This window comes from Pristiophorus japonicus, chromosome 26 (assembly GCF_044704955.1).
Source record: "Pristiophorus japonicus isolate sPriJap1 chromosome 26, sPriJap1.hap1, whole genome shotgun sequence".
NCBI lineage: Eukaryota > Metazoa > Chordata > Chondrichthyes > Pristiophoridae > Pristiophorus > Pristiophorus japonicus.
In genome coordinates, this window is record NC_092002.1 from 271758 (window position 1) to 297816 (window position 26059).

The 26059-nt window shown below is 47.9% G+C and overlaps 1 protein-coding gene across 1 annotated transcript in view; it reads right to left on the reverse strand.

Annotated features, from left to right (window-relative positions):
• Positions 1-26059, reverse strand: part of LOC139239018 (protein jagged-1-like) — a 75199-nt gene that overhangs the window by 21710 nt on the left and 27430 nt on the right. The window contains exons 4-6 of the mRNA XM_070867519.1: positions 24167-24421; positions 17694-17754; positions 12524-12654 (exon numbers count right to left, since the gene is read on the reverse strand). Of these exons, the coding sequence (XP_070723620.1) occupies positions 12524-12654; positions 17694-17754; positions 24167-24421 (447 nt within the window). The remainder of the gene's footprint in view (positions 1-12523; positions 12655-17693; positions 17755-24166; positions 24422-26059) is intronic.

Below are 26059 nucleotides of genomic sequence, written 5' to 3' on the forward strand. Positions count from 1 at the left end.
CAACCTTCGATATTCACCGATTAACCACACCCGAGTCCAACCATCGATATTCACCGATTAACCACACCCGCCGAATATTCACAGCCAATTAATACAGCTACAGGGGGGTCAAGTTATCAGATCTTATCTGTAAATCAACAGGCTTTTATTTGAAACATGAAGTAGAGTTTGAGTCACAAAGGGTCAATTCTTTATGTGATCAATCCACCAAGGAATGACTGCACTGGGGGAAGGGGATGTTTCCCTGCAGTAAGAATCTTTTCAATACCACAAGCACTGCCATTTCACACGTTCTCTCCTCCACTCTCCTTAAATGCCAACTCTCACTGCGATACAAGTCTGCAGGTCATCCATGTGGGCATTCTTCAGAATTGAGCTTAGCTAGCCCGCTATTTGACCCATTATCATCAGAGGCAGCCCCTCGAATCGAGGATAACTTGCTTCCACATCAAAAAGTTCACAGGTGTTTCAATGAAGGATCTAAAATTCCAGGTCCCGAACTAAATTTTGTGTGTGGATTTTTTTTAACGTGGGGTGGCCGTTGCACACCAGCCACCACACGGGCTTGACAGAGCGAGGTCTTGGTCCAGTGGCAAGGGTTAACCAGGACGACTGGAGACCTGCTCTGCTGCATGGACCCAGTGCGCCCACATATCGCAGTGTGGGCTGGGCCCGTGCTGTCCCTGGGCCCTCGCCTCTCCTGGGCCTGAACTCACGCTTCTCCTGGGCCCCGATCACGTCCCTCTACAATCTCTCGTCGCTGCTTCGCCACTCCTGCTGTACCTGCCCACGCTCCAATCACCAACCTGGACCTTGATGACATCCCTTGATGCCGTCGCTCTCCTGCTCCCTGGAGTGGTACACCACCACACTGCTCCCCCCGCTCCCCGGCCTGCCCCGATGGTGCTCACAGGCCGGGGTCCGCTCAGTCTGCTGGGCTAGGCCGCCACACTGCTCCCCCCACTCCCCGGCCTGCTCCGATTGTGCTCTTTGACTATCGGAAGTATCACAACCACACCATACTTCCACAGACAAGCTTTTTCCAGCAATGAACAAGCCATCAGCATGCTGAAGATGCGCTTCAGGTATCTGGACAAATGTGGAGGCACCTTCCCAGTAAGCACCAGTTGGGTTCTCCAGAATGGCTGTGGGCTGCTGCACTTGGCACAAGATTGCGCTGCAGTGAGGTTTGGACCTGCAGGGGGAACAAGGCCTCTTTGGACAATTCCCAGGAGGAGGATGATGATGATGCGGGCCAGGCACCACCAGCGGTGCACATTGCTGCCCAGGATTATTGACAGGTTCACTGAGGTTCCACCACTGCATCCAAACAACAACCACATGCAAAAGCCATTTTGCCTCCCCACCTCCCATGCCACTAACACAAATCAGTCCTGCAAACAACCAAGCTTCCCTTTCATAAGAAGTAGGAGCAGGAATAGGCTATTCGGCCCCTCGAGCCTGCTCCACCAGGCAACAAGATCATGGCTGACCTTCGACCTCAACTCCACATACCCGCGCTATCCCCATGTCCTTTAATTCAAAACAATTTATCGATCTCTGTCTTGAATATACTGAGCCTCCACAGCCCTCTGGGGCAGAGAATTCCAAAGATTCACCACCCTCTGAGTGAAGAAATTTCTCCTCATCTCAGTCCTAAATGTCCGACCCCTTATCCTGAGACTGTGACCTCTAGTTCGAGACTCCTCAGCCAGAGGAAGTATTTTCTCGGCATTAATCCCGTCAAGCCCCTTCAGAATTTTATATGTTTCAGTTAGATTTCAGTCTTCTAAACTCGAGGGAATATCGGCCCAGTCTACTCAATCTCTCCTCAGAAGGCAATCCCCCCCGTCCCAGGATCCAGTCTGGTGCACTCTATCTAAAGCTTTCCTTAGGTAAGGAGACCAGAACGGTTCACAGTACTCCAGGTGAGGTCTCACCAGGGCCCTGCATGATTGTAGTAAGACTTCTTGGGGCTGAAATTCAGGGTAACAAAGAGACCTGTTAGTGCCCGTTTGCAACGGCCATTCTTAAAAATCGATTGGCCGCTGCTTTGGGGTCAACTGGCCGACCCGACCTAAATTCAGGTCGAGGATTTTTCAGCCTCGACCCAATCCCGCCCGATTGTGATGACTGCCAAAAGCAAGTCATCAGGGGTGCGCCAATTTTATCAAAAATACTTACCTTCCAATATTGCGCTCCATCCGTCGACCCCCGCCCCGCCAGGTTTATCTGCCGGTACACCCTCTGCAGCGAGGCGGCCCTTAAAGGGGAGGGCCCACTGCCGCGGCCACAATGTAAATATTTTTGTCAGCTGACTTCCCAATTGGTCAGCAAAATACTGCCTCCGGGTTCGGCTGGGCTGCCAACGGGCAGCCTGGCACCCCCCAACGCACACGCGCAGTGATGTCACCACTACTCCCCCGCTGATTGACAGCGGCGGAGTTCCTGTCTGACCCATTTTCAGCCAGTGAGCTGGCTTTAACTCTATGGCCCGCTCCCATTAGAGTCATTTCCTGTGGGACTTAAATTCAAAGTCCTGAAAATGGCTCTTCCGACCACATCGGAGCTCCCAGCGGTAAGTCCCACTCTAAAAAGCACAGGTGCCGCACCTGAACTTTGGCTCCCTTTACTCATGTACTCTAATCCCTTTGTAACAAAAGCTAAAATACCATTTGTTTTCCTAATTGCTTGCTGTACCTGCATGTTAACTTTCTGTGATTCATGTACAGGGACACCCAGGTCCCTCTGAATGCAGACATTTCCCAGTCACTCACCATTCAAAAATTATTCTGCTTTTTGTTTTTCCTCCCAAAGTGGATACCTTCACACTTTATGTTCCATTGTACTCCATTCGCCACATTCTTGCCCACTCAGTCAACATTTCTATATCTCTCTGAAGCCTCTTTGCATCCTTCTCACAGCTTACATTTCCATCTAACTTCGTATCATTAGCAAACTTGGATACATTACACTCAGTCCCTTCATCCAAATCATTAATATAGACTGCAAATAGCTGTGGCCCCAGCACTGGTCCTTGCGGTACCCTGCTAGTTACAGCCTGCCCACCTGAAAAATCCTCTTTCTTTCACAGCCCCCATTGCTTCAGCATTAATTCAAGCCTTCCCGTTCATCATCACAACAACACGACTTGTATTTATATAGCGCCTTTAATGTAGTGAAACTTCCCAAGGGACTTCACAGGAGGATTATGAGATCAAAATTTTGACACCGAGCCAGATAAGTAGAAATTAGCGCAGGTGACCAAAAGCTTGGTCAAGGAGGTAGATTTTAAAGGGAGCCTTGAAGGAGGAAAGAGAAGTAGAGAAGTGGAGAGGTTTAGGAGGGAGTTCCAGAGCTTGGGGCCTAGGCGTCAGTTTCCACATGTACACTGACGATACACAGCTCTACCTCACCATCACTTCTCTCGACCCCTCCGCGGTCTCTAAATTGTCAGCCTGCTTGTCCGACATCCATTACTGGATGAGCAGAAATTGTCTCCAAATAAATATTGCCAAAGCCATTGTTTTCGGTCCCTGCCACAAACTCAGTTCCCTAGCCACCAACTCCATCCCTTTCCCCAACTCCTGTCTGAGGCTGAACCGGACTGTTCGCAACCTCGGTGTCATATTTGACCCTGAAATGAACTTACGGCCACATATCCATGGCATAACTCACACCGCCTATTTCCACCTCCGTATCATCACCCGTCTCCGCCCCTGCCTCAGCTCAACTGCTGCTGAAACCCACTCTAAAAAGCACAGGTGCCGGGGTCGGCGAGAGGCCTACAAAAGGCCCAACGCGGCGGCAGTCGGGAGCAGTGAGAGGAGGTGCGTGGAGAGGCGTGAGTCCGGGGTCGGCGAGAGGCCTACAAAAGGCCCAACGCGGCGGCAGTCGGGAGCAGCGAGAGGAGGTGTGTGGAGAGGCCCACCGGTGCAACTAGAGGGAGAAGCAAAAAAGAAGTAGAAAGAAACAGAAAGGTGACATCACAACCAAGGGGGTAAGTGATTGGCTGGTGATTGGTGAGTAGTTTTTCTTTTTTCCTCTTCTATAACAGTGAGTAAACTTTAGCATTGTTGTTGCCAATTTAAGTGTATCTAAGGGTTAAGTCATGGCAGGAGAGCTCGGTCACGTGATATGCTCCTCCTGTACCATGTGGGAAATCAGGGACGCCTCCAGTGTCCCTGACGACTGAGGGTGGATTCACTCTGGAGCATCCACGATGCTGAGAATAGCACGTTTAGTGAGTTGGTCTTACCGCAGGTGAAGGGTCCACAGCCAGCTAGGGAATGGAAGACCAGCAGGAAGAACAGTGCAAGGAAGGTAGTGCAGGGGTCCCCTGCGGTCATCCCCCTGCAAAACAGATACACCGTTTTGAGTACTGTTGAGGGGGATGACTCATCAGGGGAGGGCAGCAGCAGCCAAGTTCATGGCACCGTGGCTGGCTCTGCTGCACAGGAGAGCAGGAAAAAGAGTGGGAGAGCGATAGTGATAGGGGATTCGATTGTAAGGGGAATAGATAGGCGTTTCTGCGGCCGCAACCGAGACTCCAGGATGGTATGTTGCCTCCGTGGTGCAAGGGTCAAGGATGTCTCAGAGCGGGTGCAGGACATTCTGAAAAGGGAGGGTGAACAGCTAGTTGTCGTGGTGCACATTGGTACCAACGATATAGGTAAAAAAAGGGATGAGGTCCTAAGAGATGAATTTAAGGAGCTAGGAGCTAAATTAAAACGTAGGACCTCAAAAGTAGTAATCTCAGGATTGCTACCAGTGCCACGTGCTAGTCAGAGTATGAATCGCAGGATAGCGCAGATGAATACGTGGCTTGAGCAGTGGTGCAGCAGGGAGGGATTCAAATTCCTGGGGCATTGGAACCGGTTCTGGGGGAGGTGGGACCAGTACAAACCAGACAGGCTGCACCTAGGCAGGACCAGAACCAATGTCCTAGGGGGATGTTTGCTAGTGCTGTTGGGGAGGAGTTAAACTAATGTGGCAGGGGGATGGGAACCAATGCAGGGAGACAGAGGGAAACAAAAAGGAGACAAAAGCAAAAGACAGAAAGGAGATGAGTAAAATTGGAGGGCAGAGAAACCCAAGGCAAAAAACAAAAAGGGCCACTGAATGTAAAGGGGCTGCAGGAGGGGTCAAAACTAAAAATCATGGATTAAAAACTAGTATTAAAACACTCTACCTAAACGCACGCAGCATTCGAAATAAAGTAAATGAGTTGACGGCACAAATCATTACAAATGGGTATGATTTGGTGGCCATTACAGAAACGTGGTTGCAGGGTGGCCAAGACTGGGAATTAAACATACAGGGATATCTGACAATTCGGAAAGATAGACAAGAAGGGAAAGGAGATGGGGTAGCTCTGTTAATAAAGGATGATATCAGGGCAGTTGTGAGAGATGATATTGGCTCTAATGAACAAAATGTTGAATCATTGTGCGTGGAGATTAGAGATAGTAAGGGGAAAAAGTCACTGGTGGGCGTAGTTTATAGGCCCCCAAATAATAACTTCACGGTGGGGCGGGCAATAATCAAGGGAATAATGGAGGCATGTGAAAAAGGAACGGCAGTAATCATGGGGTATTTTAACCTACATATCGATTGGTCAACTCAAATCGCACGGGGTAGCCTGGAGGAGGAATTCATAGAATGCATACGGGATTGTTTCTTAGAACAGTATGTTACAGAACCTACAAAGGGAGCAAGCTATCTTAGATCTGGTCCTCTGTAATGAGACAGGAATAATAAACGATCTCCTAGTAAAAGATCCCCTCGGAATGAGTGATCACAGTATGGTTGAATTTGTAATACAGATTGAGGGTGAGGAAGTAGTGTCTCAAACGAGCATACTATACTTAAACAAAGGGGACTACAGTGGGATGAGGGCAAAGTTGGCTAAAGTAGACTGGAAACACAGACTAAACGGTGGCACAATTGAGGAACAGTGGAGGACTTTTAAGGAGCTCTTTCATAGTGCTCAACAAAAATATATTCCAATGAAAAAGAAGGGCGGTAAGAGAAGGAATAACCAGCCGTGGATAACCAGGGAAATAAAGGAGAGTATCAAATTAAAAACCAATGCGTATAAGATGGCCAAGGTTAGTGGGAAAATAGAAGATTGGGAAAATTTTAAACGACAGCAAAGAATGACTAAGAAAGCAATAAAGAAAGGAAAGATAGATTACGAAGGTAAACTTGTGCAAAACATAAAAACGGATAGAAAAAGCTTTTACAGATATATAAAACGGAAAAGAGTGACTAAAGTAAATGTTGGTCCCTTAGAAGATGAGAAGGGGGATTTAATAATGGGAAATGTAGAAATGGCTGAGACCTTAAACAATTATTTTGCTTCGGTCTTCACAGTGGAAGACACAGAAACCATGCCAGAAATTGCTGGTCACAGGAATGTGGGAAGGGAGGACCTGGAGACAATCACTATCACTAGGGGGGTAATGCTGGACAGGCTAATGGGACTCAAGGTAGACAAGTCCCCTGGTCCTGATGAAATGCATCCCAGGGTATTAAGAGAGATGGCGGAAGTTATAGCAGATGCATTCGTTATAATCGACCAAATTCTCTGGACTCTGGGGAGGTACCAGCGGATTGGAAAGCAGCTAATTTAACGCCTCTGTTTAAAAAAGGGGGCAGACAAAAGGCAGGTAACTATAGGCCAGTTAGTTTAACATCTGTAGTGGGGAAAATGCTTGAAACTATCATTAAGGAAGAAATAGCGGGACATCTAGATAAGAATAGTGCAATCAAGCAGACGCAGCATGGATTCATGAAGGGAAAATCATGTTTTACTAATTTACTGGAATTCTTTGAGGATATAACGAGCATGGTGGATAGAAGTGTACCGATGGATGTGGTGTATTTAGATTTTCAAAAGGCATTCGATAAGGTGCCACACAAAAGGTTACTGCAGAAGATAAAGGTACGCGGGGTCAGTGGAAATGTATTAGCATGGATCGAGAATTGGCTGGCTAACAGAAAGCAGGGAGTCGGGATAAATGGGTCCGGAAATCGGTGGTTAGTGGTGTGCCACAGGGATCGGTGCTGGGACTACAACTGTTTACAATATACATAGATGACCTGTAAGAGGGGACAGAGTGTGTTGTAACAAAATTTGCAGATGACACAAAGATTAGTGGGAAAGCGGGTTGTGTAGAGGACACAGAGAGGCTGCAAAGAGATTTAGATAGGTTAAGCGAATGGGCTAAGGTTTGGCAGATGGAATACAATGTTGGAAAGTGTGAGGTCATCCACCTTGGGAAAAAAAACAAAAAAAGGGAATACTACTTGAATGGGGAGAAATTACAACATGCTGCGGTGCAGAGGGACCTGGAGGTCCTTGTGCATGAAACTCTTTTTGGAGTTCATCTGCAAAACAAAAAAAACATTAAACGGTGCCACCCGACCTGGGTGACACTCCAGACATTTACAAGGCCCTTTTTTTTCCCCCTTTTTTTTGGTTTTTTTTTGTGTTTTTCTTTTTTTGGTTTTTTTTTTTGGGCACTAAAATCACAATTTTCCCCAGTGCCCCCTATAAAAGGGAAGGGGGACACTAAAAGCACCGGCAATTAAAACAAATTAAACTTAAAAACGTAAAATCAAATTAAAATTTGGTTGCCGGGCGTGATGATGCACTCCAGTCCCTCCGGTGCCCACCTCTCGCGGAAGGCCGCGAGCGTACCGGTGGACACCGCGTGCTCCATCTCCAAGGACACCCTGGACCGGATGTAAGAGCGGAAGAGAGGCAGGCAGTCAGGTTGAACGACCCCCTCGACCGCCCGCTGCCTGGACCGGCTGATGGCACCCTTGGCCGTGCCCAGGAGCAGTCCTACGAGGAGGCCTTCGGACCTACCCGCTCCCCTCCGCACAGGGTGCCCAAAGATCAGGAGATTGGGACTGAAGTGCAGCCAGAATTTCAGGAGCAGCCCCTTCAAATAATAAAACAGGGGCTGCAACCTTGTGCATTTCATAAAAACATGGAACACGGACTCTTCCAGACCGCAGAAATTGCAGGCGGCCTGGGAGTCCGTGAACCGGCTTAAAAATTTGTTGCACGGCACTGCTCCGTGCACCACCCTCCAGGCCAAGTCCCCGATGAATAGTGGGAGGACCCCTGCGTAGAGTGCCCTCCATCGGGGACCCCCGCCTCCTCCGGACGGCAAGATGGTACGCCATGGCGTATCCGGACGGCCGGCGAGGATGGCAAAGTTGAGGGTGTGCAGGAGCAGCCCGTACAGGAAACCCCTCCGCGCGGAACTGAAAGGCACGGAGGGGATTTCCCCGAGGCGGCTTCCTTGTGCATGAATCCCAAAAATTAGTTTGCAGGTGCAGCAGGTAATCAGGAAGGCGAATGGAATGTTGGCCTTCATTGCGAGAGGGATGGAGTACAAAAGCAGGGAGGTCCTTCTGCAACTGTATAGGGTATTGGTGAGGCCGCACCTGGAGTACTGCGTGCAGTTTTGGTCACCTTACTTAAGGAAGGATATACTAGCCTTGGAGGGGGTACAGATACGATACACTGGGCTGATTCCAGAGATGAGGGGGTTACCTTATGATGATAGATTGAATAGACTGGGTCTTTACTCGTTGGAGTTCAGAAGGATGAGGGGTGATCTTACAGAAACATTTAAAATAATGAAAGGGATAGACAAGATAGAGGCAGAGAGGTTGTTTCCACTGGTCGGGGAGACTAGAACTAGGGGGCACAGCCTCAAAATACGGGGGAGCCAATTTAAAACCGAGTTGAAAAGGAATTTCTTCTCCCAGAGGGTTGTGAATCTGTGGAATTCTCTGCCCAAGGAAGCAGTTGAGGCTAGCTCATTGAATGTATTCAAGTCACAGATAGATAGATTTTTAACCAATAAGGGCATTAAGGGTTATGGGGAGCGGGCGGGCAAGTGGAGCTGAGTCCATGGCCAGATCAGCCGTGATCTTGTTGAGGGGCTAGATGGCCTACTCCTGTTCCTAATTCTTATGTTCTTATGTTCTTATCCATGCCTTTGTTACCGCTAGACGTAACTCTTCCAACACACCCCGGCTGGCCGCCCACATTCTACCCTACGTAAACTAGAGGTGATGCAAAACTCGTGTCCAAACTCGCACCGAGTCCCACTCACCCATCACCCCCTGTGCTCGCTGCCCCATGTCCTAACTCGCACCAAGTCCCGCTCACCTACATTGGCTGCCGGTTAAGCAACACCTCGATTTCAAAATGCTCACCCTTGTTTACAAAGCCCTCCATGACCTCGCCCCTCCCTATCTCTGTAATCTCCTTCAGCCTCACAACTCTCCGAGATGTCTGTGTTCCTCTAATTCTGCCCTCCTGAACATCCCTGATTATAATCACTCCACCATCGGTGGCCGTGCCTCCTGTTGCCTACAACAAAACAACTTGTATTTATACAGAGCCTTTAACACATTAAAACTTCCCAAGGTGCTTCACAGGAGGATTATGACAAAAGAAAAATGAATTTGACACCAAGCCACATCAGAAGAAATTAGGGCAGGTGACCAAAAGCTGGGTCAAAGGAACGTCTTAAAGGAGGAGAGCAGATGAGTTGAGGCAGGGGCAGAGACAGGCGATGTTACAGGTGTACGGAGTGCACAACTGCAAAGGCCACTTGCAAGCCAGCAGCCAAGATTGGGCAAGACAAGAAAGTGGCGCAAAACAGTAATATTTATGTAGCTCACATAATAAACAGAAACGTAACATTCTAACATTGTAACACAGTGCATAAACCTTGTGCAACTAAAAATCTTTACTCTTGCTTTTCCCAGCACTTCAATGTGGTGCAACCTGTGGTGTGAGCAGGATGCTCAATCCTTGGTCTGACTGCGGAGATGTTCTTGCCTGACGTCTGTGGGGACCCCGCCATAGACTGCTTCACCTGCACCAGGGGTAGACTCGGCCATCGGGACACAAGGCAGCATGTGGGGTACTGACTGAGGGGGTGAGGGGGGGTGGGGGGGGGGTGAGGGGTGTGTGGTGGGGTGTACTGACTGAGGGGGTGTGGGGTACTGTGAGGGGGTGTGGGGAGTACTGACTGAGGGGGTGGGGGGGTGTGAGGGATGTGTGGTGGGGTGTACTGACTGAGGGGGTGTGAGGTGTGGGGGGGGGGGTACGGCAACAGGTGAGAAGTGGAAGCACTTGGGGCTAAGTCCCCACTTTCACGTCCCCTTTCCCCATCAAACCTCTCACGGCTCGACCGCATTTCCCTGCTAGCAATGAGCTGGAGATGACTTTTCTGTTCCTTATTGGGGTGATGAATGGCCAAGACTAGGGCATCATTTATCTTATTCTGCTCAGTGCAGGTGGCCACGCTCTCCATGGATGAAGACAGCATCGCCAAGGCCTGTGACATTGTACTCCTCATGCTTGAGACCAATCGCTGTGCATGTGCAGTATACAGCTGGAATGCCTGGAGTACATCGCATATTCTCTGCTGCTGCGTCGAGCTGAACAGGACTTGGAGCGACCTGTGCTCTCCAGCGTGGACTTCCCACTGCTGTCCTCGTCACCACCATCTGCCCTTTGCTCACTTGTGATGTATGTCTCACCGGGCGAAAACCAACTATCAGCCTTGCTGGTCCCACCCAAGTGCAAGTATCTGAGCCGGTGCATGGTCTGCATGAGTCCTGTGATGGTGCACCCTCACAGGGAGTGACCTTGTCGGAGGAGTCGGCAGTAACTTCAGCCACCTCCTGCAGGATGTGTGACGGCTCAGAGAGATAAAAGGCATGAATGAGTACTGTCAAGGTAAGAATGTTTGAAGTTACTATCATATTTTACTTGCTGTATGCCATGTAGCTGTCTGATATTTAATTGTGTCACCAGGTAGCTGGAAGGCCGTGCATCTCCTCATTTCCAACGGCCAGGCATGCCGAGAATTCATGGATTTCCAGTGTCTGCTCATCTGCACCTGTAGCTGTGAAATGGCTAGAGGGTCACCTCCGGTCTCTGCCTCTCCCTCGTGTCTGTGCTCTCTTCTCCTGCAAGGAGGGAAAGAAGAAACTGACGAATGAGAATAATGTGCTGAATGGATGGATGGAGAGCATTTGTTGAGGGTGACTATGACATTGTACAAGGATGAGGGTGAGTATCAATAGTGGATGGACAGATGGGGATGTGAAGAATACACAAAGAGGGATGGTGTACCTGCTAGGTATGTTGGTGTGAGGAGTGATGTGCTCCAGTTGGCTTGAGAAGGCAGAGTGAGGGGGTTGGGGTATAGCGTATCAGTATGTAGGTAAACGTGCCTTCCTCTCGCATTTCCTGCCATGCTTAGGGTCACGGAACTGCTTCCTGCAATGAATCCTTGGCACCACGCTCCTGTTGCTGATCTCATGCCACCTCCAACCTCCCCAATTGGCTTCTTGCTCCCGTCGCTAGGGAACAGTATATGCCTCCGGATCCTCACAGCACTCAGCAGCACGTTCAGGGAGGCGTCGCTGAACCGAGGCACGGTCTTTGACCTCTGGACGCCATTCAGTCACTTCCTGCTCTGACTCCCAACTCCAAACTCTGTCCAATTGCATGCTTGGAATGTCCCTTTAAATACTGCAGTTAAAATGGCGTCATGCGGGTCATCATCGTCACGCCACTGATGCTAATTGGCCAGGAAAACCAGGAACCATCGGGCAATGCAGTGACCGAGTTAAATAGCCACTGACCCACTACGCAGACTTCCCCCACACTCCGACCCCCTGCACCCCCTCCCCCGCACCCCCCACACTCCGACCCCCCGCACCCCCTCCCCCGCACCCACACTCCGACCCCCCGCACCCTCTCCCCTGCACCCACACTCCGACCCCCCCACACCCCCTCCCCCGCACCCACACCCCCCACGCTCCCAACGCCTGCGCCCCCCTCCCCCCACACTCACATCCCCCATGCTCCCAACCCTTGCACCCCTTTCTCCCACCCTCCCCACACCCACTCCTCCACACCCCGACCCCCTGCACCCCCTCCCGCACACCCCCCACACTCCTAACCCCTGCACCCCTCTCCCCCACACACACCCCCTTCCCACCCCCTGCCCCCCCCGCGCCCCGCATGCACACCCCACCCTCCGCGCATCCCCCCCGCACACATACCCTTCTTGCACCCACCCCACCCCCTGCTCCCTCTGCACCCCCCGCACCCTCCTACCCGCCCTGCACCCACCTCACCACCCCCTCCCATACAGCCCCCTCCCTCCCCCGCCATTCACCCACAACCCCCCTCCCACACCCACCCAACCCCCGCCCCGCGCGCTCCCTGGATGTCCAGCCCTACATTACTAAGTGGGACCCCTGAGACAAGAGGCTGAGCACCCAGATCAATAGTTACTCCAACTGAAATAATCCTCTCAGCACCGGCCACAAAGGAACTTGGGAACTTGCTGCCTGCAGAGCCCAGCACCAGCAAATGGTGCAGTCAGGCAGTGACCGTCAGGGGATAGACCACTGGCTAAAGCCCTCCTGCCCACCCTTGCACCTTTACCCACATCAGGTGTTGTACCTTTGTCGCAGAGCAGGCCGCCCCAGTTAGTCTCGCAGTCACACTTCCAGGGCTCGGAGCATGTTCCATGGATGCAGCCTGGGAAGAGAATGCAGGCATTGCACAGGAGCCCTTGCCAACCGTACTGACACCTGTAGGAGCAGAAGATTTCTGGTAAAACGCAGAGCAAACTCCACTCTCAGAATCCGAGGAGGAGGCAACACAACAGAAACGACAGGCCAAAAATAAGTTTTCTTAAAAAACACAACTTATCAAGTGTTTCAATGATGGAGAGAGATATTGTACGAACTGTAGCGTGGATTGGGTGTGGTAGGCGCTGAACTTTCACCTCCGAGATCTGGGATGACCAATGGGATGAAAGTCTCTTATCTGCTGGCTGTAAGGGTTTGATGTGAATTGGTTTTGGGGTGGTGGTGATCCCGTTTCATGGTCATGGGTGGTTTCCGTCACTCTTCCTGCCTGAAGGGTACAGGGGTTGGCCGTGTGCAGTCATGTTCCTCCAAACTTTTCTCACACATTTCCCATCTTACCCATCTAGCCCCAACCTCTGTTGCTTTCCCAGTATTGAGCAGCCTGGTACTCTAACTCATTCCTCCCCAGGACCTCGGCACTATGGAACTCCTCACCTCACCTCACCCACATCTGCCAAACCCAAACCTTCCATCCTACTTACTGAACTACTTCATCGTCACTCGAACTCGGGCCAACATTATCTTTCTCGGCACTTCCGATAAGAACCTACCAAACCAACTTGCTCCCAACTTTACGCAGTGGGGTCTTGGGAGCAACAGTGCCAGTGGATCAGCTGACAGCATTTTGTTGCCAGTATTGCCAAGGACACTGGTGTGGGGCATCTCCCTGACCCTGTGGGGAGGAGGAGGATGGGACGAGGGAGATAGAGGCAGCCATTCTTTCTTTATAAAGAGCCAATCAGCAATCACCTCGTACAGTCGAGCCCATTGTGGCTCAGCCAATTAGACTAGACAATCCCAAGCTCCATAGAGGCACTGGAGAAGGTGCAAATAGATTTACGGGAACGGTATCAGTAAGGGAGAGGTTTTACCAATCAGGAATGATCGAACAGGCTGGGCTCGTCTCTCTGGAAAAGAAAAGGATGAAGGGGTGACCTGATAGAGGTCTTTAAGATTACGAAAGGGTTTGCTAGAGTAATCGTAGAGAAGATGTTTCCACTTGTGGCTGAGACCAAAATCTAGGGGCCATAAATACAAGATAGTCACTAATAAATCCAATGGGGAATTGAGGAGAAACTCCTTGACCAGAGAGTGGTGAGAATGTGGAACTCCCAATGACAAAGTGTGACTGAGATGAATAGCAAGGGGAAGCTAGATATAAACACATGAGGGAGAAAGGAATAGGATATGTTTATGGGGTGAGATGGAGAGGGGTGTGGAGCATAAATCCCGGCACGGAGCCGTTGGGCCTATTGGGCTGTATCTGTGCGACAGACTCGATGTGTGTGGGGAATGGAGGGGCGATCAGGATCATCTCAGCTCTGTTGCCTTCTATATCCCACTGACATATTGTCGAAGGTGCCATTAATAATGGATACTTTGTCAATTCCTGGAAATGTACCTTGGCATCACCTCCACGACAGAAGGGAGAAATGCATGGCGTGAATAGTGTCTGGCAAACAATTCAGAGAGACTGAGCAACCAGAAAAACTTGGGATCATTTTGAAAGTCTTCACATAACGTGAGCTACACAAGGGCTCATCTCACTGCGATCCCAGCTTCAGCCATGTACTGACCAACACGAGGAGCTTGGTCACACAGTTTGCTTTCCTCCAAGGAACAGATTGAAAAGCAGTATCCCTTACTAGGGCTGTCCAAACAAGGCAGAAAGCTGCAGGAACTGAAGACAGTGAATTATTGAGGGTCTTATCCCACCAGGGGTGACCGATGCAACAGAGGAAATCATTGGCAATTCAGTTCCAGGCCCATTTCCTCAGAGTGGATAGAGATTTGGCTTCGGACCAGAAACAACACCATGTCTAGCCTCATTGTCCGTGGTTTCACACTCGAACCCATGGCTGTCTCTGCCTGCTTCTCTCCTGGTTCCCTCTGAACAGTAATTCCTGCACGGACCACAATCCCTCTGATGGAAACAAACAAAATGGAAACATTCCACAGGTCCCCAGCACAGAGACAGAGAGACAGAGAGACAGAGAGACAGAGAGAGATCAGAGAGCAAGAGAGAGAGATCAGAGTGCCAGAGAGAGAGAGATCAGAGCGAGAGCGAGAGAGATCAGAGAGAGAGAGCGAGAGAGATCAGAGAGAGATCAGAGAGAGAAAGAGAGACAGAGAGACAGACAGACAGACAGAGAAAGAGAGCGAGGAGGAGATAAAAGAGAAAGGAGAACGAAGGAGATAAAAGAGAAAAAAAAGAAAAAGAAAGCGAACAAGTGAGACAGATAAGAGAGCGGAAGAGAGCATTGATGGTACAGTATTGGCGGGCCACATCGTTCACACGCCCGACACAAGACTCCCAAAGCAAGCGCTCTACTCGGAACTCCTACACGGCAAGCGAGCCCCAGGTGGGCAGAGGAAACGTTTCAAGGGCACCCTCAAAGCCTCCTTGCAACATCCCCAATGACTCTGGCCAAAGACCGCCCTAAGTGAAGGAAGAGCATCTGGGAGGGTGCTGAGCACCTCGAGTCTCGTCGCCGAGAGCATGCAGAAACCAAGCGCAGGCAGCGGAAGGAGTGTATGGCAAACCAGTCCCACCCTCCCCTTCCCTCAACCACTATCTGTCCCACCTGTGACAGAGACTGTAATTCCTGTATTGGACTGTTCAGTCACCTGTAAACTTACTTTTAGATGGAAGCAAGTCTTCCTCGATTCCGAGGGACTGCCTATGATGATTCAGCCGCCACTCTCCAACATTCAGGAATTCTCTCCATAAAACCCTCACTGTACCATTACTCTTACTCAGTATGCTGGACAGTAATGGGAAATGAAGCAGAGCAGATAAGAGCAATAAATGTAGGGCAGCATCTCGGCAATAGTGAGCACAACATAATAAGATTTAAAATAATTATTGAAAAAGACAAAAGTAAGAAAGACCTAAGTAATCGATTGTGGGAATGAGAATGGAACTAGAAAACATACACAGATAGAACAGCAATGGGGAATATTTAAAACGGTGATCAAGAGAGTTCAGGAGAAATATATTCTGCTTAAAAACACGAGCAAACTAGCCAATAATGAAAGACCATGGATGAATAAAGAGATAAGGGTAAAAGTGAAAGTGAAGAACAAGGCAGGCACTGAGCTCAGAGACAACAAAGGAGAGGATGACAAAAGGGAATATGAAGAGGTTAGGAAAGAAATCAACAAATGATCAGGAAACTAAGAACAACTATGAAATTACATTTTCAAGTTAGGTTAGGGACAGGGCTATGAAGGGATTCACATGCTAACCTCACAGGTAATGACAGTGAACTGACAGAAAGATTGAATAATTACTTTGCCTCCCTTAGTCTCAGGAAGATTAACATGGTGGACATGACAATTGAAGATATGAAGACATTTAAGATAGAAAGCGGGAGATAATTGATAAACTAGTCAAACTTAGAGAGGATAAAACCTCTTCTCTGAATGGATTGCATCCGCACATTTTTAAAGAAGCTAGGCAAAAGATAGCAGAGGCACTAAAATGTATTTATAAACATTCATTAGAGAAGGGAATAGTGCCAGAGGACTGGCAGACAGCGAATCTGATTCCTATATATAAAAAGGAGACGGAACAAGTCCAGCGAACTATAGACCATTTAGCTTAACGTGCAGTAGGAAAGATAAAGAAATTTTTGCTCAAAGGTGTAATAGCAAGACATCTAGAAACCAAAAATATAATAATAGTCAGCATGGATTTCAAAAGAAATAGTAATGCTTACCCTACCTTATTGAATTCTTTGAAGAATTAACAGAGAGAGTAGATAAGGGTAATGTAGAAGATGTAATATACTTGGATTTTCAAAAAGCCTTCGATAAGGTACCACATAGTCTGCTGCCTAAGGTCAGAACATGTGGAGTCAGGGACAAGGAGCAGAATGGAGAGCTAGCTGGCTACAAAACAGGAAACAGAGAGTCGAGATAAGGGCAGCTACTCAGACTGGCAAACAGTGGGAAGCGATGTTCCACAGGATCAGTATTGGGACATCTGTTGTTCACCATTTACATTTGACTCAGGATTCAGAAATACAATTTCAAAATTGGGGTTATAGTTATTATAGAGGGGGACTGCGACAAAATATAAGATATTAATAATCTTGCAGAAGGGGCGTGTAATTGGGAAATTGTTCAATATAGTGAGAGGTGGTGCAATTTGGTAGGAGAAATAAAGAGGCCACATACACCTTGGAAAATAAGAGACTGAATGGGGCAGAGGAACCGAGGAATCTCGGGCTACAGATATACAAATCATTAACAGTAGAGACGCAGGTTAATAAGGCCATTAGAACTACAAACAAAGCACTGGGGTTCACAGACTTGAAAAACAGGAAAGTCATGTTCAACTTGTATAGAACCTTGGTTAGACCACACTTGGAGCACTGTGCACAGATCTGGTCTCCATTATTATTAAAAGGATATAGAGGCGATGGTGAAGAAAAAAAAGATTGACAAGAATGAAACCAGAACTGAGGTTATACCTAACACGAAAGATTAAACAGGCTCTAGAACGGAGGAAACTAAGGGCTGATCTAATAGAGGTCTTTAAAATTATGAAATGGTTTGATGGGGTAAATGTATCCATTTGTTGGGGAGTGCAGAACTAGAGGCCATGAATAAAGGATAGTCATTAATAAATCCAGTCGGGAATTCAGGTGAAAATTCTTTACCCAGAGAGTGGTGAGAGTGTTGAACTCAGGTGTGACTGAGATGCATTTAAGGGGAATGAGGGAGAAAGGCTATGCTGATAGGGCGAAAGGAAGTAGGGGGTCAGGAGGCTTGTGTGGAGCATAAACATTAGCATGAACCAGTTGGGCTGAATGGCCCGTAATTTAGTCACAGGTGACCCAGGCTGAGGCTCTGGAGCCAGACCAGCACGTCAGCACCTTCAGGAGAGCAAATGAGAGACGTGCCTGTGACTCTCAGTTTTAGCAAGCATGATGGTCATGGCAAAAAAATGAAAATTGAAAATAGCTCCTCACTTGCATTGTCCAGGTTCTTCACAGTAGCCTCGGGTCCCATGGCAACCTTGTTTACACACCGCTAAAAAAAAGCAACCAAAGTTAGTGATCAGATCGCAATAACGATAGAATGGCAGCTGGCTGCTAGGGTATTCCCAGCATTCCTTGCACCTCACATCAGCATCAACTACAAATTATTTTGTTAAAGGTCACTATAGGTCACTATCCCAACTAGCTTGTTGCTGAAAGGCTGCGAGGGACAATACACCACAGAGTGTTGGGACACACAGTCTGTGCTCACAATTGCCCCGCACACAGCAAGCTTGACACTTAAATTCTGCTGCTGCCACATGGGGGGCAATTCAACTTTGGCTCAACTCTTGGTCAGCTCGTATGAAGTCCCGTCAGCTCCTAGCCCAAGCAGATCCATTGAAGGGACCTCTACTCCCTTGTCCAGGAAGAGGCCTGTACAATTATCAGCTGGTGCTGAAATCTGTTACCCCGAGTGAGCGTCACACCTTTGGCTTATTCACCAGGAAGGAAAGACAAAGAGCAGAATTGACACGTACGACATCTCTCAAATATCCCAAATCACTTCACATACAATGAATAACAAATTACATCATTAGATGGGTAGATGTGGCATCAAATTTGCAGACAGCAATGTTGGAGCTGAATAACCTGTTAATCTATTTTTGGTGATGCTGTTTGAGTGAACAACCGGGTACTGCCCCTCCGACAATGCAGCGTTCCCTCAGTACTGCCCCTCCGACAGTGTGGCATTTCCTCAGTACTACCCCTCCCACAGTGCAACATTCCCTCAGTACTGCCCCTCCCACAGTGTAACGCTCCCTCAGTCAGCAGCCCTAAAGGTTACATATAAACCTATGAACAATGACGGAAAGGCAAAGAGCACCCAGCCCAACCAGTCTGCCTCACACAACTGCGACACCCCTTACACTGAAACATTCTACACTCCTCCCCAACTGGAGCCATGTGATCTCTTGGGAGAGGCAAAAACCAGATAACAACCCAGGCCAATTTAGGGAGAAAAAAATCTGGGAAAATTCCTCTCCCAACCCATCCAGGCGATCGACACTAATCCAGGAGATCACCCTGGCCGTATTCGATTCCCTGCAGTACTTACCATTATATCTACGCCCAACCAACAAAAAGGTCATCCAGTCTAATCCCAATTACCAGCTCGAGGTCCGTAACCCTGCAGGTTACTACACTTTAAGGGCTCATCCAACCAACTCTTAAAACTGGTGAGGGTTTCTGCATCCACCACTCTTCCAGGCAGCGAGTTCCAGATCCCCACAACCCTCTGCATAAAGAAGCCCCCCCTCAAATCTCCTCTAAACCTGCCACCACCACCTTAAAACTATACCCCCTCGTAATAGCCCCTTTCACCAATGGAAATAGACCCTTACTATCCACTATGTTCAGGCCCCTCAATATTTTGTACACCTCAATGAGGTCTCCTCTCAACCTCCTCTGTTCCAATGAGAACAAACCCAGCCTATCCAATCTGTCCTCATAACTAAGATTCTCCATTCCAGGCAGCATCGTATTAAATCTCCTCTGCACCCTCTCTAGTGCAATCATGTCTTTCCTATAATACGATGTACGCAGTACTCCAGCTGTGGCCTAACCAAAGTATTATACAATTTAAGCATAACCCCCCTGCTCTTATATTCTATGCCTCAGCCAATAAAGGCAAGCATTCCGTATGCCTTCTTAACCACCTTCTCCACCTGGCCTGCTACTTTCAGGGATCTGTGGACAAGCACTCCAAGGTCCCTTTGTTCATCTACACTATCAAGTGACCTACCGCTTAATGTGTATACCCTTTCCTTATTAGCCCTCCCAAAGTGCATCACCTCACACTTCTCTGAATTAAATTCCATTTGCCACTGCTCTGCCCACCTGACCAGTAGATTGATATCCTCCTGCAGCCCATGACTTTCCTCTTCATTATCAACCACACAGCCAATTTTAGTGTCGTCTGCGAACTTCTTAATCTTACTCCCGATATTCAAATCTAAATCGTTGATATATACCACAAAAAGCAAGGGACCCAGTACTGAGCCCTGCGGAACCCCACTGGAAACATCCTTTAAGTCACAAAAACATCCATCAACCATTACCCTTTGCTTCCTACCTCCAAGCCAATTTTGGATCCAACTTGCCACTTTGCCCTGTATCCCATGGCCTTTAACCTTCATGACCAGTCTACCATGTGGGAACTTATCAAAAGCTTTGCTAAAGTCCATATATACTACATCGTACTCACTACCCTCATTCCCTCCTGGTTACCTCCTCAAAAAATTCAATCAGATTAGTTAGACACGATCTTCCCTTAACAAATCCATATTGACTGTCCCTGATTAATCCTTGCCTTTCCAAATGCAGATTTAACCTATCTTTCAGGATTTTTTCCAATAATTTTCCCACACTGAGGTTAGGCTGACAGGCCTGTAATTACTCGGCCTATCCCTTTGTCCCTTCTTAAACAAGGGTACTACATTAGCAGTTCTCCAATCCTCCAGCTCCATGCCCAGATCCAAAGAGGACTGGAAAATGATGGTCAAGGCCTCTGCTATTTCCTCTTTTACTTCGCTCAACAGCCTGGGATGCATTTTATCCGTGCCTGGGGACTTATCTACTTTCAAAGCTGCTAATAAACGTAGGTCCCCTGCAGTCAGAATCAGGGGAAGTCATAACGGGGAACAAAGAAATGGCAGACCAATTGAACAAGTACTTTGGTTCGGTATTCACTAAGGAGGACACAAACAACCTTCCGGATATAAAAGGGGTCAGAGGGTCTAGCAAGAAGGAGGAACTGAGGAAAATCCTTATTAGTCGGGAAATTGTGTTGGGGAAATTGATGGGATTGAAGGCCGATAAATCCCCAGGGCCTGATGGTCTGCATCCCAGAGTACTTAAGGAGGTGGCCTTGGAAATAGCAGATGCATTGACAGTTATTTTCTAACATTCCATAGACTCTGGATCAGTTCCTATGGAGTGGATGGTAGCCAATGTAACCCCACTTTTTAAAAAAGGAGGGAGAGAGAAAACAGCGTATTATAGACCGGTCAGCCTGACATCGGTAGTGGGTAAAATGATGGAATCAATTATTAAGGATATCATAGCAGCGCATTTGGAAAGAGGTGACATGATAAGTCCAAGTCAGCATGGATTTGTGAAAGGGAAATCATGCTTGACAAATCTTCTGGAATTTTTTGAGGATGTTTCCAGTAGAATGGACAAGGGAGAACCAGTTGATGTGGTGTTTTTGGACTTTCAGAAGGCTTTCAACAAGGTCCCATACAAGAGATTAATGTGAAAAGTTAAAGCACATGGGATTGGGGGTAGTGTGCTGACATGGATTGAGAACTGGTTGGCAGACAGGAAGCAAAGAGTCGGAGTAAATGGGTACTTTTCAGAATGGCAGGCAGTGACTAGTGGGGTACCGCAAGGATAGTTAAAATCCCCTATTACTACCCTATGGTTTTTGGACTTCAAGCAATTTGCCTACATATTTGCTCCTCTATCTCCCTCCCACTGCTTGGGGGTCTATAATACATGCCCAGCAGTTTGATCGCCCTTTTTTTATTTTTCAATTAGACCCATATGGATTAATTTGATGATCCCTCTAACATAATATCCCTCCTCACTGCTGTAATAGTTTCTTTAATCAGTACCACAATGCCAGCCACCCCCCACCCCCCTCCCATTTTACCCCCCTCTCTATCTTGTCTAAAAATCTTGTAACCAGGAATATTGATCTGCCAAACCTGCCCCTCTTTCAACCATGTTTCTGTAATGGCTATCATGTCATACTCCCAGTGTCTTCCTGTGCTCTTAGCTCATCTGGCTTATTCGCTATACTCCTTGCATTAAAGTATATACAGTTATATGTGTAAACCTGTAAATACCTTGTTTAACCACCAGAGGGCTCATCCCCTGGAGTCCCAAGGGATCCCACAATCCGTTGGGAGCACCAGTACATAAGGAGGTCTCACAGGCTGGAGAGGCACTCTGGAGACCTGTAATAAAGGACTATGGTCACACATTACTTTAAGCTTACAGTATCTGGTCAGATTCTTTATTCAAGACACAACACATACCATTTAGCACAGGAAGACCACCTTGCTTATTACTTACTAAACCCTGTTTCCTCTGTCTTACAGATTCGCTTTCTAGATTCTTGCTATCCAATTTCAGCATCCAATTAAAACATGTTTACTTTACTTCCTAACACACAACAAAAAGATCCATACAAGAATGTTGTCCTTGGTGGGATGTTATTATTAGATCTAGAGATTCTGATCTCCAAGGCAATCGTCTGTACACATCACTGCACGAAGGCAAGCAGCGAGGATTTGTATTGATTTCCTCTGACTTCTCCTACACGGAGCTATCATTGGACAAATCTGCAGCGCGAGATATTCAGTTGTCAGTTCAGTACAAGAGGCATTAACTTGTGCCTGAAATATGGTTCCGAGCAGGTTTCTGCCACTCAAAGAGCAGAGACAGCCAGGCAGTATTCCTGGCAAAGGGTCTACACAATAACCTTAATCTGTTTTCCCTTTTGGTTTGGCAGAGAGAGAGAGAAGACCAACTGTAATCTTCAGGTAAAGTGGGCGTGGTTATTGGATCAGTGCATGCAGATGTAATTCCAAAAAGGCCTCTTCCTGCCAGAAAGTGGCGGAGTGCAGTGGCCGCCGATTTGTGTTTGAACGGCCGGCGCGAGTGAAATTCACCTTGGTGGATTTTCCGGCGGTTCGCACTTCCGCCACACCACTGCTGACCGGTCCCGAGTGCATCATCAAAGGGCGCACCACCAATCTCCCTCACCGCCAACCAAATTCAGCCTCAATCCACCGAGTGGTGCCCCTGACAGCTTTTTCTGTCGGTGCTCCTTGTTATCTATATGTTAGACTTGGCCGTGCAGCGGCCATTAAAGGCGAGAGTCCACTGCCGCGGCCACCATTTTATCAGTTTTACCGGCCAACTTCAAGATCAGCCGGCCAATTATGCCCTCAAGTTCAGCCTCCCTGGTGGCCCAATGGACCGAACTAGAATTTTGGCAGAGCTCGCAGCGGCTCTGCGACATGGTGACGTCATCACTGCTCCACCCCTCTTGTTGGCGATCTGCTGCTCACTGCCTCACTCCCACCCTCTTTATCACTGACTTCCGGTCCGCTTCAAAAAAAACCGACAAGGAGCTGAATTTCGCGAAAGAGGGCACCTCATCCAACGCGGCGGTGAAAACACTTCAAAAATGGTAGGTGCGCAAGATTTCGGGCGTTTGTCTTTTGGTTGAGGTGTTAAACCAAAGCCCTGTCTGCTTTCTCAAGGCACTATTGGAAGAAGAGCAGGGGAGTTCACTCTGTGTCCTGGCCAGTATGTATCCCTCAACCAACATCACTAAAACATATTATTTGGTCATTTATCGCATTATTGTTTGTGGAAGCTTGCTGTGCATGAGGTGGCGACCACATTTCCTACTTTATAACAGTGACTATACCTCAAAAGTACTTCATTGGCTATAAAGTGCATTGGGACATCCTGCAGTCATGAAAAATGCTATCGAAATCATGTATAAATAAAATGATCGAGGGAACGATTGAGAGATGATTGAAAGGGAAAGCTCAGAAGTATACAAATCCTTAAATGGCATCTATTAGTTTAATAAGGGCCCTATTTCAAGTTAAACCAGCATAATAGAACAGGGGACATAATCTAAAACTGATGAATGGTCAACGGTTAATAAACCTTCCTCACAGAAAGAATGTTTGATGCTGGGACAAAGGGTAGAGGAGGCAAAAACAGACAGATACTCATTGTAGAGTCAGATAAGGTGATGGAAGGATGTAGGTCTATTACTTTGGATGGTAGAATAGTTTACCTCATCAGTAACTGGTGATCTTTAAGTGTTTTCTCATATTGGAAGCATCAGCCAGCAATGTCTATCTCGCACATACTGAAAGCCCTCACTGAATTATAGGCCCCAATATCTCCATCTCCATGTTGGAAAACACTGTCCCGGTGCACACACACTATTCACAGGCTGGTGCGGAGTTGACAGGACAGCTAGAAGCAGGTCTCAATAACTGGATACAGTCCAAAACCTGCACTAAGATTATGTCCAAAGTCATTCTGAGTAAACAGTGCAACATTTCGTGGCACGGCCCAAGCTTGCTCCAGTATAAACCCTGCTGAATCTGGCCTGGCTTCGATGCCAGTTTGAACTCACCAGGGAACCTAAAATAATTACACAAACAAAAAGAACTTCCAGTTATTTTTAGCACTTTTCACATCGTCAGGATGTCCCAATTATATATAATGCAATAACATCTCTGAAATGATAACGTTACCGCCACGAGTCTCCCAGTTTCAATTGTTACCCGTTCATTTTAGATCACTCCAAACCAGTTTTGTCCAACTTTGGTGTGTGCTAAAGGTGGTCCCCAAAGGCCTCCTACCTTGCGTGCACTGTGTGCCGATCCAACCTTCCACACAGACTTTGTTTCCCATCGGATCACAGGTGTAGTGGCCAAAGAAATCATCGCGGGGTCGGCATAGCTTATTGCAGCTCACACCGTAGTAATTCTCATCACACCGGACGCGGATGTTGTAGTCAATATGCGCGGTTCGGCCATGGTGCCGTCGGTGTTGCCACTGGTCTCCAGGATTGACCATTCCAGAGTGAGTGATCCTCTCAATCAACCGCTGGCTGCCTGTGACACAGGGTGGGTAAAATAAGCAGCAAAACTACACTGACCTCGACAAGATGGGGAAAGAGTAGTGTTGGGAATGGAACACTTTCAGCATCAAACACTCCCAAGTCAGGTCCAAAAAGAGTGAGATGATAATATTTGGAGATACAGTAGGTGAGTAATTTGAGACACACCCTGTGGAGGAACAGGTGACTTTGAACTTATAGTTCCCAAATCTCTCTACCACTGAAGTTTTCCTCGCCTCAGTCTGGGTCTGTTGTAGACTCATTGATAGAGACTGTTTGCCATGATTAGTCAATAATTCCATCATCGTTATATCATCGACTACCAGGATAGTAGAAGGCGATGTCGATGGTTTTTTTTCATCCAGCAGTTCCTATGTTCCTAGATGCAGAATAATTCTCCCTCACTCTCAAACACCTCTTACTGCACCACGGAGACATGTGGACCGCTAAATTTGGCTCCATAGCGCATGTTGTTTCAGTTCCAAAATGGAATCTCCCCAGTTGCGCCATTAGTCAGTGTTCTTGCAGGTCAGCCTCATTTCACAATCCAGCACCTGCTCCAGTTGGAATGCACCTAACTTTTAAGTAGTGCAGACTGGCTTTAAGAGGTGTAGGCTGGCTTTAAGAGGCGCAGGCTGGCTTTAAGTGATGCTAGCCTTGCATGAACTTGGCCCCAGGGATGCTCAGCCACTCAACACATTTTGTACTGTCTCAATGCTCCAATCATTATAATTAGCAGGCAGCACGAAGTTTGTGTGTTGCCTGCATCAGAAGCAAAGGGTGCGGATTAATCGCGCATCACGATACCCACGGCCGTTTTCGGTGGCTATCGAATTTAGCCCCTGTGGCCTCACAGTGAGGTTACTAATTTGATGAATACAGTCCAGATAATAATATACTTTGCCCACATCACCAAATCACTGGGTTGCAATTACTCTTCAAAAGAGCATTTTGAAGGCAGGAGACTTTCTGGGATGGATTTGAATGCAGATTCAGGAAATGAATGTACAGTGTCTAACATAATGCTCTGAAATGGAATGTTAAACCCTTGCATTAGTGTTAGCTGCAATTCCAATCTGAGACCGCCGTCAGGTGTAGCCCACTCAAGGCTCGCGAGCTTGATTCTTTAACACAGCAAGGTTACCTCACCATCATCAGTCAGTACAATGGGACTCCTCTGGCCGTTTCAGCAAAAAGGGCTCAAGTGAAGCATTTCCTCATGAACAGAGACACCTACTGCAGAGAGCGAGAGCGAGGCACTGAGAGGAGAGTGCAATCTGGAGATAGTAACCGAGGGAGAAGCAGAGATCGGAGAGGAGCAAGGTCAGGGAGGGGAGAGCAAGGGTCAATTCACAATCCCTGGGGAAATGGTGAGATTCAGGTCAGTGAAGAAATGGAGCCTAGAGAGCAAGTGGAGAGACATTGCAGAGATCCAAGTGAAGCAAAGAGATTGTGAAAGGAGCAACCTGGGGTTCAATCTGATAAAAGACAGGAAGCAGCTTAGAGAGTGAGAGGGAGGCAGGGACCCAGGGAAACCTGTAGACACAAGATCCTGAGGCCTATTAGGGAAAAGAAACAATTAAAAGCCAGATACCCACAAGAGGGGCAGCGGGAAGACCCAGGAGAGCAGACA